General features: G+C 38.3%; 1 protein-coding gene across 6 annotated transcripts in view; it reads right to left on the bottom strand.

Moving 5' to 3' along the window:
• LOC126297880 (asparagine synthetase domain-containing protein 1) overlaps nt 1-12,136 on the bottom strand; it is a 70,322-nt gene extending 58,186 nt beyond the window's left edge. For 3 of the 6 annotated variants that reach the window (XM_049989173.1, XM_049989170.1, XM_049989171.1), the window contains exons 1-3: nt 11,658-12,054; nt 11,493-11,562; nt 4,334-4,531 (exon numbers count right to left, since the gene is read on the bottom strand). In XM_049989173.1, coding sequence (XP_049845130.1) covers nt 4,334-4,531; nt 11,493-11,562; nt 11,658-11,719 — 330 coding nt within the window. In that variant the 5' untranslated portion in view covers nt 11,720-12,054. Of the gene's footprint in view, nt 1-4,333; nt 4,532-11,492 lie in introns of all 6 variants that reach the window. The other 3 variants (XR_007552583.1, XM_049989169.1, XM_049989172.1) reach the window with 3 other exon arrangements.
• Nucleotides 12,137-16,216: the final 4,080 nt, after the last annotated feature.

Below are 16,216 nucleotides of genomic sequence, written 5' to 3'. Positions count from 1 at the left end.
TACAGGAGCTCTTAACAGGTTCTTTTCATCTTTAATTAAATGGCTAATTGGAGCATTTTTAAGGAAAACATGAAGGGACAAACCCAGTGTTTTTCTAGCAAAGATGCTCTCACAGTTTTTTTAGAACTGTTACAGCACAGTTCTAGGCAAGAGGACAACTTGTTGCAATACATTGGTACTGGTATCGCAGCCCACCAGCTAGTCAGAGCCCAGATAATTACAAAACTAGAGTCCACCATGAGGGCACTCTGCTCCACCATCAGCTTGACAGGACCATCTGCCAAAGTGTCCAGCCGACACTCAATGGGCCGAGGTTTGAACTGTGGCCTTCCTATTCATCAAGCCACTGGGGAGCCTCCCAGCACCAGTTTGCACCAGCCAGCCATATTGCACTCAGCAGGCAGTGTCAGTCTGTTGCATCAACTCTGATGCAGCTCGGCTGGTTGCCTACTCAATGTTGCACCACAAATGGGCTGTGCTGATCATAGCACGGTCACTGATCTTCTACAACACTCCACTGTCGAGCCCATTGCATCAAAGCCTACTTTCCAGTGCTGCTAGATGTGGGACTGAGCTTGTAATATGAACTACATGAAAAATCAAGGGATTGTAATTCCTCTGAACTACTTATGACTTACCTTGACCCATCAACCTCCACCAGAGCACATCCACACCCTTTACAGTACATACAGGGCAGGCAACCTCTAACCACCTTAACCCCACTCCACTCATCCACTGGTAACGACGACAGCAACTTTCTGCCACACTGATATCTTCTGTACGGGAGACAACCATGCTCCACTTGTAGTGCCACACTAATGTCCGCAGTGCTGGCCTCCACCTGAGCCAAATGCCCCCAGGACCTGCGGCTGTCACCAGGAATGCAATAACTGCTGCCACCTCTGCCTCCTCCCCTGCCACTGCAGCAGCTGCAGCCACAGAAGGACGATCGTAATGACGGCATCCACTCGGCAGGGACCACGGAGGTAACCCCCACTCCTATTCCCACGCAGCTCATCCTGACGCCTCACTATGGTGCTCTTTTGACCACATCATGTCTGATGTACCACAGCATTAACCTAAATCTGACGCAGGGCAATCGCTGAGACTGACAGGAGTCTCTTCTTGTTCAGCTGCCTGTACAGTAGATCAAGATGGACACCCAACCTGATGCATTGCCCCTAGCACCTCATCCGAGTTGTTTGTGACCGTATTGTCTCCGAGGGGTTGGTAGGGATGCTGTAGTCGGTGAATGTGATTGAGAGACTTCACTTGCTCCCACAGCCATCAGAACCACATACGCTTAGCAACCTCAACAGGCTGGAGACACACCCTCATCCACCATGTCAAGTCACGTGTCATGATACCGTTGTCTTTGGACTGTGATAAAAGTGACTGAACAGTAAAAAGCCACTGTTGTACTAAGTCTACATGCTTACAAAATATGCATCAGCTAAATTCTCAAGTGTACACTGCAAATGTGGAATACGTTTGGTACCTGTCTGACTGAATTTCTTGTAGCAGTATTGGGAGACCTAAGCTTTATCCACACACTTTTAGTATCACACAGTGTTCATTCATTATGTTAACTGCAGACAGCCAGTAGATGTGTGTGGTACTCCAAACTCTCATCAGCCTTTACTGGTCTTGAAATAGCTTTGCCTTCCTAGTTAACTTAGTTTCACCCATCAATGGTTAAAAGTTGCCATGCAGGGCAATTAAGTTTCATTTCTGTGCCTCGAAAATGACATGATGAACACCTGTCAAAATATTGGCAACTTTGGAGATATTATATGGCTGCATTCATGTAAGTTACTTGACTATTACTTTTATTTTGATAGTTTTCATCCCTATCCACATCATCACTGCCATCTATAAATTCCTATGTTTCAAGAGTAATTTTATGCTTAACTCCTTACCGTATCAATCTTCACTTCCAACATTTGCTGTCACAAGCACATTTCCTAAGATTACTCGCCCGCCTTAAAATTTATGAATTTCGTCAAAACAATATGAGAGTTTAGACCTCATCACACAATTCTTTCCTGTCTTGGAACAAAACAATCAGCTTCTCAACTTTAACTACAATATTCTTAAAATCATTCCCTGAAAAGAAGATCACCCTGGCCACTGCTATTGCTACTCAATACAGAATATAATTTAATTGCAAGCTTAATGGCATCATCTTCCTCCCTGTCAGCTAATGTGCTTGTAACATTTATTAATTTATTTCATTTTTTCTCCATCTAGGGACTATGATAAGCTTGCACTCATAATGAAAATTCTTGTCATATTATTTACAGATCTGTGACCTTTCCCATAGCAATGTTTTAGTCTTATGAGCACTTTTACCTTTTCTTCCTCAAGTCTCTTTGCCCCGAAGTCCTAATCCAAATTTTACATAACTGACACAAACGCTGTTCAACTATCTATGTTGCTGTGCTTACTAGTACAGGTAAATAATGAAGTACAAGATCTGTATAAAGATCCCACTGACAAACATGCAACATGGCTAAAAGCAATAGCCATCAGATAATTCAGACTTTCTGTTCTGTCCCCCATCTCCTCAGGACTTAGCAAGTGGCAGTTTTTTTCCATAGCAATAGCAACAACTTGCCCCCAGCTCTGGACAGGCTTTTACTTGTATATCTCACTGGATCAATTCCTTTTATTTCACTTCCTTCTCTCTCACTCTTCAGATTACTTTGGGTACATTCATGTGGCTTGTACTTGCACAGAGCACATTATTCACCTCCCCCCACCAAGTCATTTATTAATTTCTTTGTATTTTTACATGTCGAGTAACTTTGTTTCTTTTTGTTAGTTTTAATTTTCCCCCTCCATTACTTGCCTCTTTCCTTTTTCACTTTCTTTAGTTTGTTTTGCCACATATGTGCTTCTCTTTTCAGTGTCTGTTTCCCCTATTTCTGACTTTTCAAAAGATGTCCTGTAAACTGAACTTCCAAGTTTTCCATTATCCTATTTGCTTATATTTTCTTCCTGTCCTGGATCAAGTGAGGTACAATCCTGGGTTGCTCTTTTACCACACCCTGAAATCCTACAATCCTTTTCCATATCAACAGACACAGGAATGCTGGGTTTGAAAGGGTAATAAATGTGGGAGTTTTGTGCTTTTATCAGTCTGCAGCCATACATGTAGACTTTTTTCCTTTCTTTATTTGGACAGTATCAATATGGACTATCATGTCATTTAATAAATGTTACATGGAAAAATGTAATTTGTTCAACACTACGAAACAGCCAGAACAAGAGTTCTAAAGAAAGATGAAGTATACAACAGAACATGAATGGTCTTATTTAACAATAAGGCATTTGCAAATGAATTTCTTTCTTCTGCACAGGAATGTGTGTCATTTTCAAATTTCCTGACAGATTGTCAGATCGGGATCCAAATCTGGGACATTTGTCTTTCAAGGGCAAATACTGACTGACTCCAAGCATGACTCACGATGTGCCCTCACTTTCAAAAATGGGGTACATTCATGTGGCTTTTACTTGCACAGAGCACATTATTCACCCCCCCCCCCTCCAAATCATTTATTAATTTCTTCGTATTTCGTACAGGTGGAAGTAGTGTGTGTGTGTGTGTGTGTGTGTGTGTGTGTGTGTGTGTGTGTGTGTGTGTGTGTGATGAGCTGTGCTTCAATAGTCAGTGAGCACTGGTCCGAGAATGGCAAAATTGCAGGTTTGAGTCTCAACCTGGCACACAGTTTTAATCTGCCAGGAAGTCTCAATAAGAGATTTGTGGGTGAATATTGATGCTAACGCTTTGTTATACCCAAACTGATTTTACTGATAATTCACCACCATCAGAGAAATACTTTTTTCTTTAATTTTGAAGATGGTTTTTTCCAGTCTTGACATTACAACATTAGTCGTATTTTCTGTTTCCACAAGCGCATTGTGTTGGTCTCTATTTATTTTATGACTGCTTTGAAAATTTCATCTATGGGAAAATCATATTAGTATAAACGGACTGTAAGTCATGTTTACTGAAAGAGTTGAAATATTTCTTCCATAATACCACTTTTCCAGCAGTTCCACAAAAACTTAAAGCAAAAAAAATTGGAACAACTGCTTTTGAACAAAGATTTTCTGATGGAGGGAAAAATAAATGTTTCACATTGCAATTGGCTACAATGAGCTTTCCCAGAAAGCAATGGAGCCTAATTTTCCACCACTTGTAATGATGGCATATAAACAACCATACATTTAGTTTTTCTATCTAAAGGTACAATAGTGTGGCACTTCGAGCAGCCAAACTTTTAAAATACTTAATACATTGAAAATATTATGTGATATTTCACTTTACCAATGATCCATAGAAGATATCCCCATTCCACAGCAGAATATTACCAGCACTGTCAACCAATGGTTGAGGTGTGGGGTGCTTCCCTTGCATCCACAATACACTTGCTGCACTGAATACAGCCCAGCCATCCATGTCATAATTCTGGACTACCGATGTTGTATCAGGGCCTCTGGATTCCAACTGGTCTTTCACATGAACCTACAACACCAGTTATAAACTTAAATACAAGCCTGAAAATGTATGCTGGGAAACTGATCACAACACTACTAAACTACAAGAACAAACAAAATCAAATTCAGTGCAATGCAGCAGGTGCACACACAATGGATCATTGTGAAATTTTACAAATGCTTCATAACTCTTTTACTTAAGATTCAAGTATATCCTGCACCATCTTCTCTATAAATTTCTTGACATTCAGAGCAATTGCCATTGCATCTGTGCTAATCTGAATTTTTCAGTCACTTCACAGAACAAATTGAGAAGAAAAACAGACTTGGAATATTCTGAGCACTTTGTGCTGCTATGAGTTTGAATAAACTGTTGACAAATCTCAGTTACAAGACTGCACTTGGAAATAAGAAGAGCAATGGTAAGTAACACAGAAGAAATAATTCTCAAAATAACATATATGCTACTCTTAATTCTGGATCTCTTCCTTGCTACTTATTTCGCTCCGATTCTAAAAATTATTTATATTACAAAAATAGAGTACACACTACACAAAGGTGTTATTTTCCAAGAATACTAATGGATAATTTCAAATATGCATAATTAGCAAGATACAAAAAAAGAGTGAAAATGAAACAGAGTTTCATTTATAGTTTTAGCAACAAATCACCCTTGAAAAAAATATTACAATAATTTGTTGTAGTAACAGCTGTGTACTATAGATAAAAGATGCAGAAGGTATTTATCATCCACAAAAAGTGAAGAAAATTTCACAAAAATGCAAATATTTATGGCAGTCCAGTTTGTTTCACACAGTTTCATATAAGTTTTCCAGTTCTTATCAATAACCACCATCCAACACTACTGGTTCACCAGGGCAAAGAGGAGAAACTGAAATTACTGAACCCTGAAGCTAATGCTTTAACTCTGAAATATGCATATATCAATAAAAATTGAAATATGGGCAGTTGACAGACTTCCATTAATACAAACTTGAAGCCTAATTCAACTAATACCCACTTAAAAAGTACCCTTTATGTGACAGACTTACAGTAAACATACTTAATGTACTTACGCTGTATCAGTTGCTAGTAGATGGTAATTTTGTAAAAATAATTTTACATAGTGTCTCCTGATTCATTAAATTTAAAACACAGTTATTTTTAGCACTTATAAGTACAGTTCAAATAGCATCTGTAGGTAGCATTAAAAACAATTACCCTCAAAGAAACTCCACAACTTAATACAAACAGTCTATTCCTATCAGTAGTAGTAGCAGCAGCAGCTTTATCTCACTATCAGTCTTCACCCCCCCCCCCCCCCCCCACACACACACACACACACACACACACACACACACACACACACACACACACACACACACAGAGCCAATTTTCTGTACTGCAACTCAACTTCCCATTTGCAATCCTGAAAATCTGAGTCAGCATCCCTCCATAATGAGTGAGAGGTTGAGCTCAGAGAGAGGTGTTAGTACTGTGCTATGAATAGCTTGGGGTAAGTATTTCTAAAACGGAAAAAAGAAAGTGAAGGTGTTATGTAGAATATTGGACATTTTCTAGTCATTATTATTTATTTGCACATTTTTTGATCAGACCCCTACTCTGTTTTATCTAAGTAATCCTTCAATGTATAAAATGTATTGCATAACAGGTACTTTTGGCTGCCTTTTTAAAGAAGTGTATTTTTGGAATTTCTTTAATCTCTCTTGGTGATTTATTGTGTACAGTTTTATTCCTTGGTAGAAAATGCTGTTTTGAGTTTTATGTTCATTTTTTCTTGGTAAATTAAGTTGAGTCTCTCTCTTGTTGCATGGTCATGGACAGAGCTATTTGAGCAGTAATTACCAATTTTATTTTTGATAAGTACAACTGACTGGTAAATTTATTCACATGGAGCAGTTAAAATACCCGGTATTTTGAACAGATCTTTACAATGAGCTCAACTAGCATTTTTTGTTATTATTCTTACGGCTCTTCTCTGGAGTTTGAAAATTGTGTTTATATTTTGTGTGTTTGCTCCGTAAAAAAGAATGTCACATTCTGTTTGCAAGTACCTTTGTGTGTTCACACCACTTCAACTAAGAATCAATAGTCTTCCTACAAATTTTGCATGTGTTACACAGTCTATAGAGGTGCCATCTACACTTAGTTTAACATTGTCATTTTTCCTCTTCAAACTGAAATGCATGGCATTAGTTTTCTTTATGTTCATTGTCACTTTATTGCTTATTGACCAATCAAACTTCCTTGAGAGTTTCATTTGCTTTCTCAGCAAGGAGTTCTCTTGTTTTCTCAGCAATTTTAATACTGCTGTCATCAACGAAGAGAATTTTTTCACCATGAGTAACACTACTGGGAAAGTCATTGATGTGTATGAGGAACAGTATTTGTCCTAATATGCTACCTTGTGTAATCCCTATATTAATGTATTTTGATTCTGATACCAAATGTTTGGATCTATTTGAAGTATGTCTTATCTCTACTCTTTGTGCGTATCTGTTAGGTATGATCAAAACCAGTCATTGGCTACCCCTCTTATTCCTAACACTTTTAATTTATTTAATAGAATCTTGTGGTAGACTGTATCAAACACCTTAGAAAGATCGAAAAATATGCCTGTGATACACTCATCTTTATCAAGATCATCAAGTACAACTTACGTGAATTCTACTATGGCCGACTCCGTATTTTTTGCCACTTCGAAAACCAAACAGTGATTCGCTTAAAACATTGTAGCCTATTTATTCAGGTAATTAATTAATCTGTCTTTCATAATTGCTTCTATTATTTTTGAGAATGCTGACTGCAGGGAAATGGGCCAGTCATTTTCTATGCCTTCTGCATTACCTTTCTTAAGCAAAGGTACAACTCTTGCCTGTTTTAACTGCTTTGGAAATGTCCCTGATGTGAAGGATTCATTTATTATATTTGTCAAGGGGCCTTGTATAATCCCTATGCATCATTTCAGTACACACACGTTGGTACTTCATCTAAGTCTATTGACTTTTTATTTTTTCATTTTTGAACAGTTTTATTGACTTCATTCTCTGTGGTTGGAAGTAACAACATTGTATTTAGTGCAACATTATTTACATGTGCTATATTTGTTTTGGGGAATTTTTGCTGTAACTTTGCTGTGATACTTGAAACATGCTTGCTTACGTAGTTTGCTAAGTGTTGTGGATCATTTATTTCCTTATCCCCCTCCCTTTACAGAATGGTATTCTGCATTTGTTTGCCTCTCCCCCTTTCCTTTTTATAACATCCCACACTGCTTTGCTTTTATTCTCTGCATTATATATTATTTTGTCATTAAATGACTTTTTTTGGAGCAAGCAGCAACTTCCTATAGATATTTCTGTACCTATGACAGGAATTTAATAATTCTGGATTATTGTGAACGTTTTTCATGGAACTGGGGTGTTTAAGTGCTTGGGAGGACTTCTTAACACCTGCTGTTATCCATTTGTTTTTGTGAGATGTTGACACAGACATGCATACTTTTGGAAATGCCTTTTCAAAGTTCAAATTAAACAATGTGGAGAATTTCATATTCACATTGATTCCCTTGTGCAATTCATCCCACGTTTGTTTTTCTAGTTCTTTTGAAAAATCTTTTAGCCGGCTGCAGTGGGCGAGCGGTTCTAGGCACTTCAGTCCAGAACTGCGTGACTGCTACGGTTGCATGCTCGAATCCTGCCTCGGGCATGGATGAGTGTGATGTCCTTAGGTTAGTAAGGTTTAAGTAGTTCTAAGTTCTAGGGGACTGATGACCTCAGATGTTAAGTCTCATAGTGGTCACAGCCATTTGAAACATTTTGAAAAATCTTTTATTTTGATGTCTGATAGATGCCATTTGTAGGCTTGTAGTTATGGAATGATTCAATGCCTGATTTTACTGTTGTTATTGGACAGATATGGCCATAGTCCAAGATCTTTTACAGCTACATCACATTTTTCCCAGTCCATATTTATGGTCAATTACTGATGCAGTCATCGTAGTAACCCTTGTTGCACTATTGACCAATAGGGACATGCCAAAACTTTGAAGGATGTTTAAGGTGCTGCTGGATTCATTCGTGATATTAGTGTTGATGTTAATGTCCCCACACACAATTATGTTGACCTTTGTACGTGAGACTTTATCTAGAATTTCTGCCAATTTATTGAAAAAAAGTGTCCACACTACCACTGGGAGATCTATACACACATATAATGATTAATTTCTTGGTGATATCAAGCCCTGCTAATTCAATAGCTGATATTTCAATGTGTTTGTCTTCACTTACTGTACTGAGGTCATGTCTTGATTTGAACTGTGTTTCTTTTCTGATATCAATGCATGATCCCCACCCCTTGAAGTAGTTCTGCAGTAAGGGTTTGCCTTTGCATACAATGATAATACTACATGTTGGAGTTCTTTGTATCTACACCAGTGCTCAGTAATACAAACTACTGTGTAGTTCAAAGATTGGAGCTCAAATTATAATAGTTTTATTTTATTTTCTTACTGATTGCATGTTTTGATGCAGGATTGTTAAGTCTGTGAAATGCCCCATGTTACTCTTTCCAACAGTTTGTTTTTCTTTGTGACATCTGGTATGTGTTATTTGAAGTGTTAAAATCTGTTTTCTGAGTGATTGTTTCAGAATTTTTTAAACTGCTAGAGATACTCTTTAGGCAGGGGAACCTGTTGTCTGGATTTCTTCTAAAAAATACCTACTTTTCCTACCTATGACAACAGGTATTTGACCATGTGTGGCCCAGGATCCACCTCCTACACTTTCATGAATCAGCTGTACCAAACATCCCTTCCCAGTCCTGTTTAGGTGTAGTCCATGCCTAGTGACACCCCATCTGTTGGTAGTCCCGATGGGCACCAGAGAAACATAAGCAAAGTTGGCTGTCCTCAGAGCCATCCCTAATTACACATTGATTCGCCTCACAGCTCCATCAAGGTGTGGTCGATCATGACGCCATAACAGTTCAGTACATGTTTTTTGTTATTGAAACTAGGCAATCAACTGACTTCCCTCCACTGCATATGAAGTTTACATCAACTACTTTGCAATATCAGAGTATCACAGTACTGTAGAATCATTAAAATTTCCTGTAATCTACATATCTTTATACAATGGCAAATTTCGTATAAAACTAACATTTATGGAAATCATGACTTACTGCTAAACTCAAAACTTATTATTATTATTATTTTACTTTCCTCCTCGAGATTTACCTCAAATAGCAAGAGGCCGCATATCTGTAAGTTAAACATGGTACTTTTCTTAAATACGCAATCCATTTCATTTCTGAAAAAATTTGGCATTAAAGTTGTTGAGCTAGAGAATTGTTTGAAGTCTTAAACGCTAAATGCAAAAATTAAAAAAAAACACACATATATTAATATAGTTTACATTACAAAAGAAGTGTTGCACGAATGTTGGAGGATCAAACTTATGCTTCAAGCTACCACAGTGTATTATAAGAATACACAGGCCTACTTTAGTATGTAGATTTTTTGCACTTTCTTTTAGACTGAACAATATAACAACATAGGACCCCACTATTAGTAACACATTAAGTTATCAGTCTCTTTATAATGCCATCCATCATGAAATATAATACAGCAGGCAGTAATTTCCAGCTGCTCATATCTGTTTCAATACAAAATAAAGCACTGCCCCAATAGTTAAGTAACTTAATGAAATTTAGGTTTCAGGTAATGTAGCAAATTTACTAACCCAGTTGTTACACCTTATGCTAATAATAATAATTTTTGTTCATTTACAGTACCTGATCTCCCAAGATCATTAAATTTTATCTGGATTGCATGAACTGTAACATGATTGTCTCCCACGGATGAGAACAATTTTGTAGGTGTATTTACATTACTGTTAATTCAAGTTTTATACTGATATTACAAAGTCCATATTTATATACTAATTTCTGACGAAGCACTTCATGTTAGCTTTATCCCCCTATACTCATTCTAAAACTAATATATAGTCATGGTACAATTTGTTGTATTTAACCTTCCTTCCTGTTTTTACTTGGTACAAGTTAATGAAACATGTGGCTATGTGCTGCATATAAGTGTAGGCAACATGGTGATGAAATTTACAGTTCCTGTACCCTCATGTCACCAAAAGCAATATGCAAGAACTGTTTGACAAACTGCGTAAGGAATTAAAAAGTTTCCGAGGCAGGCTCATAAATTTTCTGCCTGAAAACCCTTACTGCATATCTCTTATGTAATGAAAGCTTTAACTTAAATAAAATTTCACTGGACTGTAAGGTTTCAGACCTCTTATCTTTTCATCATCTTCATTATTATTATTAATATAAATGACAGGAGAGAAGAAAGCATTGAATCTTTAACTTATTAAATAGGAGCCAAATTTTAAGTGTAGGAAGTCTGATTAATTCTAATGTAAGCATAAGATCAAATTGCAATATCAGTAAATCTTGAACATTTTCTATTACAGAGTGTGTAAACATGATTGGAAGCAAAAGTAATTTCTTTTTCATGCGCAAGAGAAATCTGCCAGCCCTGTAAGAATATTAGCTTCCAGCAAATTCCCTTGAGCAAGATACACGCAGCAGCCTCCTGTTTGCACTAATGCTTGCCTACATTACCGGCATCTGCATATGCAGATTCAACACTCTTAAGCGTGTAGCATTAGTACAATAATAATACATATCAATGCTTTAAATTCTACTGATGAGGCCCAACAAAAGACGTCACCCCATCCATAAGACGTTACTATCTGCAATAACAAATGATTTTCATGTAACTTGCCACCATCCGCAACTAAATGTATTTCACACAGCAGCTCAGCACATTTAAAACGAATTGTATCAAAAACCCATTTAAAACGACAAGTTTCTCAGAAACCTGAAAAGTTATATACAGTTCCCAGACACTAACTTGTCAGTTACATATTTTAAAGTAACAATTTATTTATTACCTCATATACGGATCCATCACATTGATTATGGTCACAATTGGACCGCTGGCATTGATACACGTCGTTGCCTCTGTAAACAGCGAAATATATACCACACATTTTTTAAGTGATTTCAATCTTAATATTCACTTCCGTCGTAGCCCAAGCGCCCGTCAAAACGCTTACGTCGAACTGTTTGATGATGATTGGATTGTCGGTCGCTCAACTGCGCGGTCATCAGCGCCCATACAAAGCACAAATCTTTACACATTCCACTCTCCTAATTGCATTTAACATATAAAATGACCGTCGCACATAATTAATACCAACACAACATCGAAATTGAAATAGCCAGTCATTTTAATCTCATTCTTCTCTACACACACACACACACACACACTCTCTCTACATCCAAACACTAATTACTGCCAGAGTGCCAGTACATCTTTGTTGCTCCAAGCTTGCCAACACAGACGAGAGTCGCGCTACGATTCCTCGTTGTGAGACAAGCAGTCGCAGGTACAAATAGTGACCGATTAGCAAAGAGGTCAGCATCGCACATGGAACACGATCTCGGACTGAGTAAGAATAGGGAAGGAAAATGACCATGTCATTCACAGAACCTTCCAGGTCGATTCACACTAGACGTCAACGGAAGGGGAAGTCACACGAGGCCATGGTCAAGCAGTGGAAGAACGTCAACATAAATGTCAATTTGCTGATCTAGCACGGGACGGTGAAGTTATAGATATCATCCGAGATAAAAAAAACACATAATGTAATATCAGATTGAAGAAACTACCAATCATACAATTAAACTTCTAAGAAATTAAAAAAAGTTTCATAATATGGATATTTATTTGGTAATAAAAATATGTAGATATAAACAAATCAAACAATTTCATGTTGATAATTATTGCTTTAGATCTGTCTAACCACAGCTGAATGAAACAAATGTTTCTTGCCATACTTGTTAAGCCAACAATATTTATAAGGAAATACATAGAGCCTGTTTACCTTATCTACTGTGCTCGTTTTTTTATACATAATAAATAAAGCCAGCAATAATTTTATATTTCTCCTTCAACAAAACTGACTTTCTTAAGTAATGTAAACTGTTTCATCAGTTTATGTTCGTATTTATACACGACTATGTTCCAAGCTGTCAGTCGTCGTAGAGCATTTGAAATGTGTCACGAAAACAGAACAAAATAATGAAATAAAGTCTAGAAAGATGCAAAAGCATGGAGTAAAATACTACACCATAGCCTACATGGGTGAGAAGGGTAACTTTCCATGTTAAAGATGAGTAAACTTTCTTCCCAAAAAACCTTGACCTTGATGACCCTCGCATTCGAGAGGACGACGGTTCAATCCCGCGTCCGGCCATCCTGATTTAGGTTTTCCGTGATTTCCCTAAATCGCTCCAGGCAAATGCTGCGATGGTTCCTTTGAAAAGGGCACGGCCGACTTCCTTCCCCATCCTTCCCTAATCCGATGAGACCGATGACCTCGCTGTTTGGTCTCTTCCCCCAAACAACCCAACCCTTGATGTCGCATTCTGTTGACAGTCTTGCAAATCGTGCCATTTGAAATGCATTGTGGAACATTTTGACGATTCATTCCATTCTGTGAAATCTTCGTCGACCTTTTCGTCGACAGCGCATTAATAACTTAATATTTTCCACCAAACACTACATGCCATACCATTCGCTTGAGTTCACAACCAACTCCAACACTGTCCATGGAATTATTAACATGATCTATTGGGCCAATATTATAAGGTGCAGTCAAATGAAAACGAGAGATGGAAAAAGGGTACATAAACTGTTCATTATTTCAAAAGTAATCGCCATAACTGTTATTATTGTTAATACTGTTAATAAATTTATTCCACTGTGAGGCAAGAACAGTGCCTCCATGGAAAACGTTTGTTGTTGCCTGCAGAAACAATGACTTTACCTAGGCATGCCCCTTGTCCTCCAAATTATTAAACAGCCACAAATATCTTTCTTCAGGTCTCTGTTGCCAAGGTTGTCCTGTGAGAAGCCTGTACACATTCTCCATATAGTCCCGATCTCTGATCATGTGATTTCCGTATTTTTGGAGCCCTGAAGAAAGTCATTCATGGCCATCAATTTGTTTTGGATGAATAGGTGCATGGTTGGTCACAATCATGATTCCATGTGGAACTGCAAACATTTTGTCATGAAGGCATTGACCGTCTTGCCTTGCTGTGGGATAGATGTATTAAAGGTTTCGATGATTACTTCCGAAATAAACAGTTCACTTACTTTTTTCATCTGCCTTGGTGCATTTGACTCCTCTTTATATGTTTTTGTTGTCTTCAGTCCTGAGACTGGTTTGATGCAGCTCTCCATGCTACTCGATCCTGTGCAAGCTTCTTCATCTCCCAGTATCTACTGCAACCTACATCCTTTTGAATCTGCTTAGTGTATTCATCTCTTGGTCTCCCTCTACGATTTTTACCCTCCACGCTGTCCTCTAATACTAAATTCGTGATCCTTTGATACCTCAGAACATGTCCTACCAACCGATCCCTTCTTCTAGTGAAGTTGTGCCACAAACTTCTCTTCTCCCCAATCCTATTCAATACTTCCTCATTAGTTATGTGATCTACTCATCTAACCTTCAGCATTCTTCTGTAGCACCACATTTCGAAAGCTTCTAATCTCTTTTTGTCCAAACTATTTATCGTCCATGTTTCACTTCCATATAAACACTTTCAGAAATGACTTCCTGACACTTAAATCTATGTTCGATGTTAACAAGTTTCTCTTCTTCAGAAACGCTTTCCTTGCCATTGCCAGTCAACATTTTATATCCGCTCTACTTCGACCTTCATCAGTTATTTTGCTCCCCAAATAGCAAAACTCCTTTACTACTTTAAGTGTCCCATTTCCTAATCTAATTCCCTCAGCATCAACTGACTTAATTCGACTACATTCCATTATCGTCGTTTTGCTTTTGTTGATGTTCATGTTATATCTTCCTTTCAAGACACTATCCATTCTGTTCAACTGCTCTTCCAAGTCCTTTGCTGTCTCTGACAGAATTACAATTTCATCGGCAAACCTTAAAGTTTTTATTACTTCTCCATGGATTTTAATACCTACTCCGATTTTTTCCTTTGTTTCCTTCGTTGCGTGCTCAATATAAAAATTGAATAACATCGGGGAAAGGCTACAATCCTGTCTCATTCCCTTCCCAACCACTGCCTCCCTTTCATGTCCCTCGACTTTTACAACTGCCATCTGGTTTCTGTACAAATTGTAAATAGCCCTTCGTTCCCTGTATTTTACGCCTGCCACCTTCAGAATTTGAAAGAGAGTATTCCAGTCAACATTGTCGAACGCTTTCTCTAAAATGCTAGAATCATAGGTTTGCCTCTCCTTAATCTAGCTTTTAAGATAAGTCGTAGGGTCAGTATTGCCTCACGTGTACCAATATTTTTATGGAATCCAAACTGATCTTCCCCAAGGTCTGCTTCTACTAGTTTTTCCATTCGTCTGTAAGGAATTCTACATCTACATCTACATGACTACTCTGCAATTCACATTTAAGTGCTTGGCAGAGGGTTCATCGGACCACAATCATACTATCTCTCTACTATTCCACTCCCGAACAGCGAGCGGGAAAAACGAACACCTAAACCTTTCTGTTCGAGCTCTGATTTCTCTTATTTTATTTTGATGATCATTCCTACCTATGTAGGTTGGGCTCAACAAAATATTTTCGCATTCGGAAGAGAAAGTTGGTGACTGAAATTTCGTAAAAAGCTCTCGCCGTGACGAAAAACGTCTATGCTGTAATGACTTCCATCCCAACTCGTGTATCATATCTGCCACACTCTCTCCCCTATAACGCGATAATACAAAACGAGCTGCCCTTCTTTGCACCCTCTCGATGTCCTCCGTCAATCCCACCTGGTAAGGATCCCACACCGCGCAGCAATATTCTAACAGAGGACGAACGAGTGTAGTGTAAGCTGTCTCTTTAGTGGACTTGTTGCATCTTCTAAGTGTCCTGCCAATGAAACGCAACCTTTGGCTCGCCTTCCCGACAATATTATCTATGTGGTCCTTCCAACTGAAGTTGTTCGTAATTTTAACACCCAGGTACTTAGTTGAATTGACAGCCTTGAGAATTGTACTATTTATCGAGTAATCGAATTCCAACGGATTTCTTTTGGAACTCATGTGGATCATCTCACACTTTTCGTTATTTAGCGTCAACTGCCACCTGACACACCATACAGCAATCTTTTCTAAATCGTTTGCAGCTGATACTGGTCTTCGGATGACCTTACTAGACGGTAAATTACAGCATCATCTGCGAACAACCTAAGAGAACTGCTCAGATTGTCACCCAGGTCATTTATATAGATCAGGAACAGTAGAGGTCCCAGGACGCTTCCCTGGGGAACACCTGATATCACTTCAGTTTTACTCGATGATTTGCCGTCTATTACTACGAACTGCGACCTTCCTGACAGGAAATCACGAATCCAGTCGCACAACTGAGACGATACCCCATAGCTCCGCAGCTTGATTAGAAGTCGCTTGTGAGGAACGGTGTCAAAAGCTTTCCGGAAATCTAGAAATACGGAATCAACTTGAGATCCCCTGTCGATAGCGGCCATTACTTCGTGCGAATAAAGAGCTAGCTGCGTTGCACAAGAGCGATGTTTTCTGAAGCCATGCTGATTACGTGTCAATAGATCG

This window comes from Schistocerca gregaria, chromosome X (genome assembly GCF_023897955.1).
Source record: "Schistocerca gregaria isolate iqSchGreg1 chromosome X, iqSchGreg1.2, whole genome shotgun sequence".
NCBI lineage: Eukaryota > Metazoa > Arthropoda > Insecta > Orthoptera > Acrididae > Schistocerca > Schistocerca gregaria.
The sequence above is the reverse complement of the archived record's forward strand: the minus strand, read 5'-3'. Positions and strand labels throughout refer to the sequence as shown.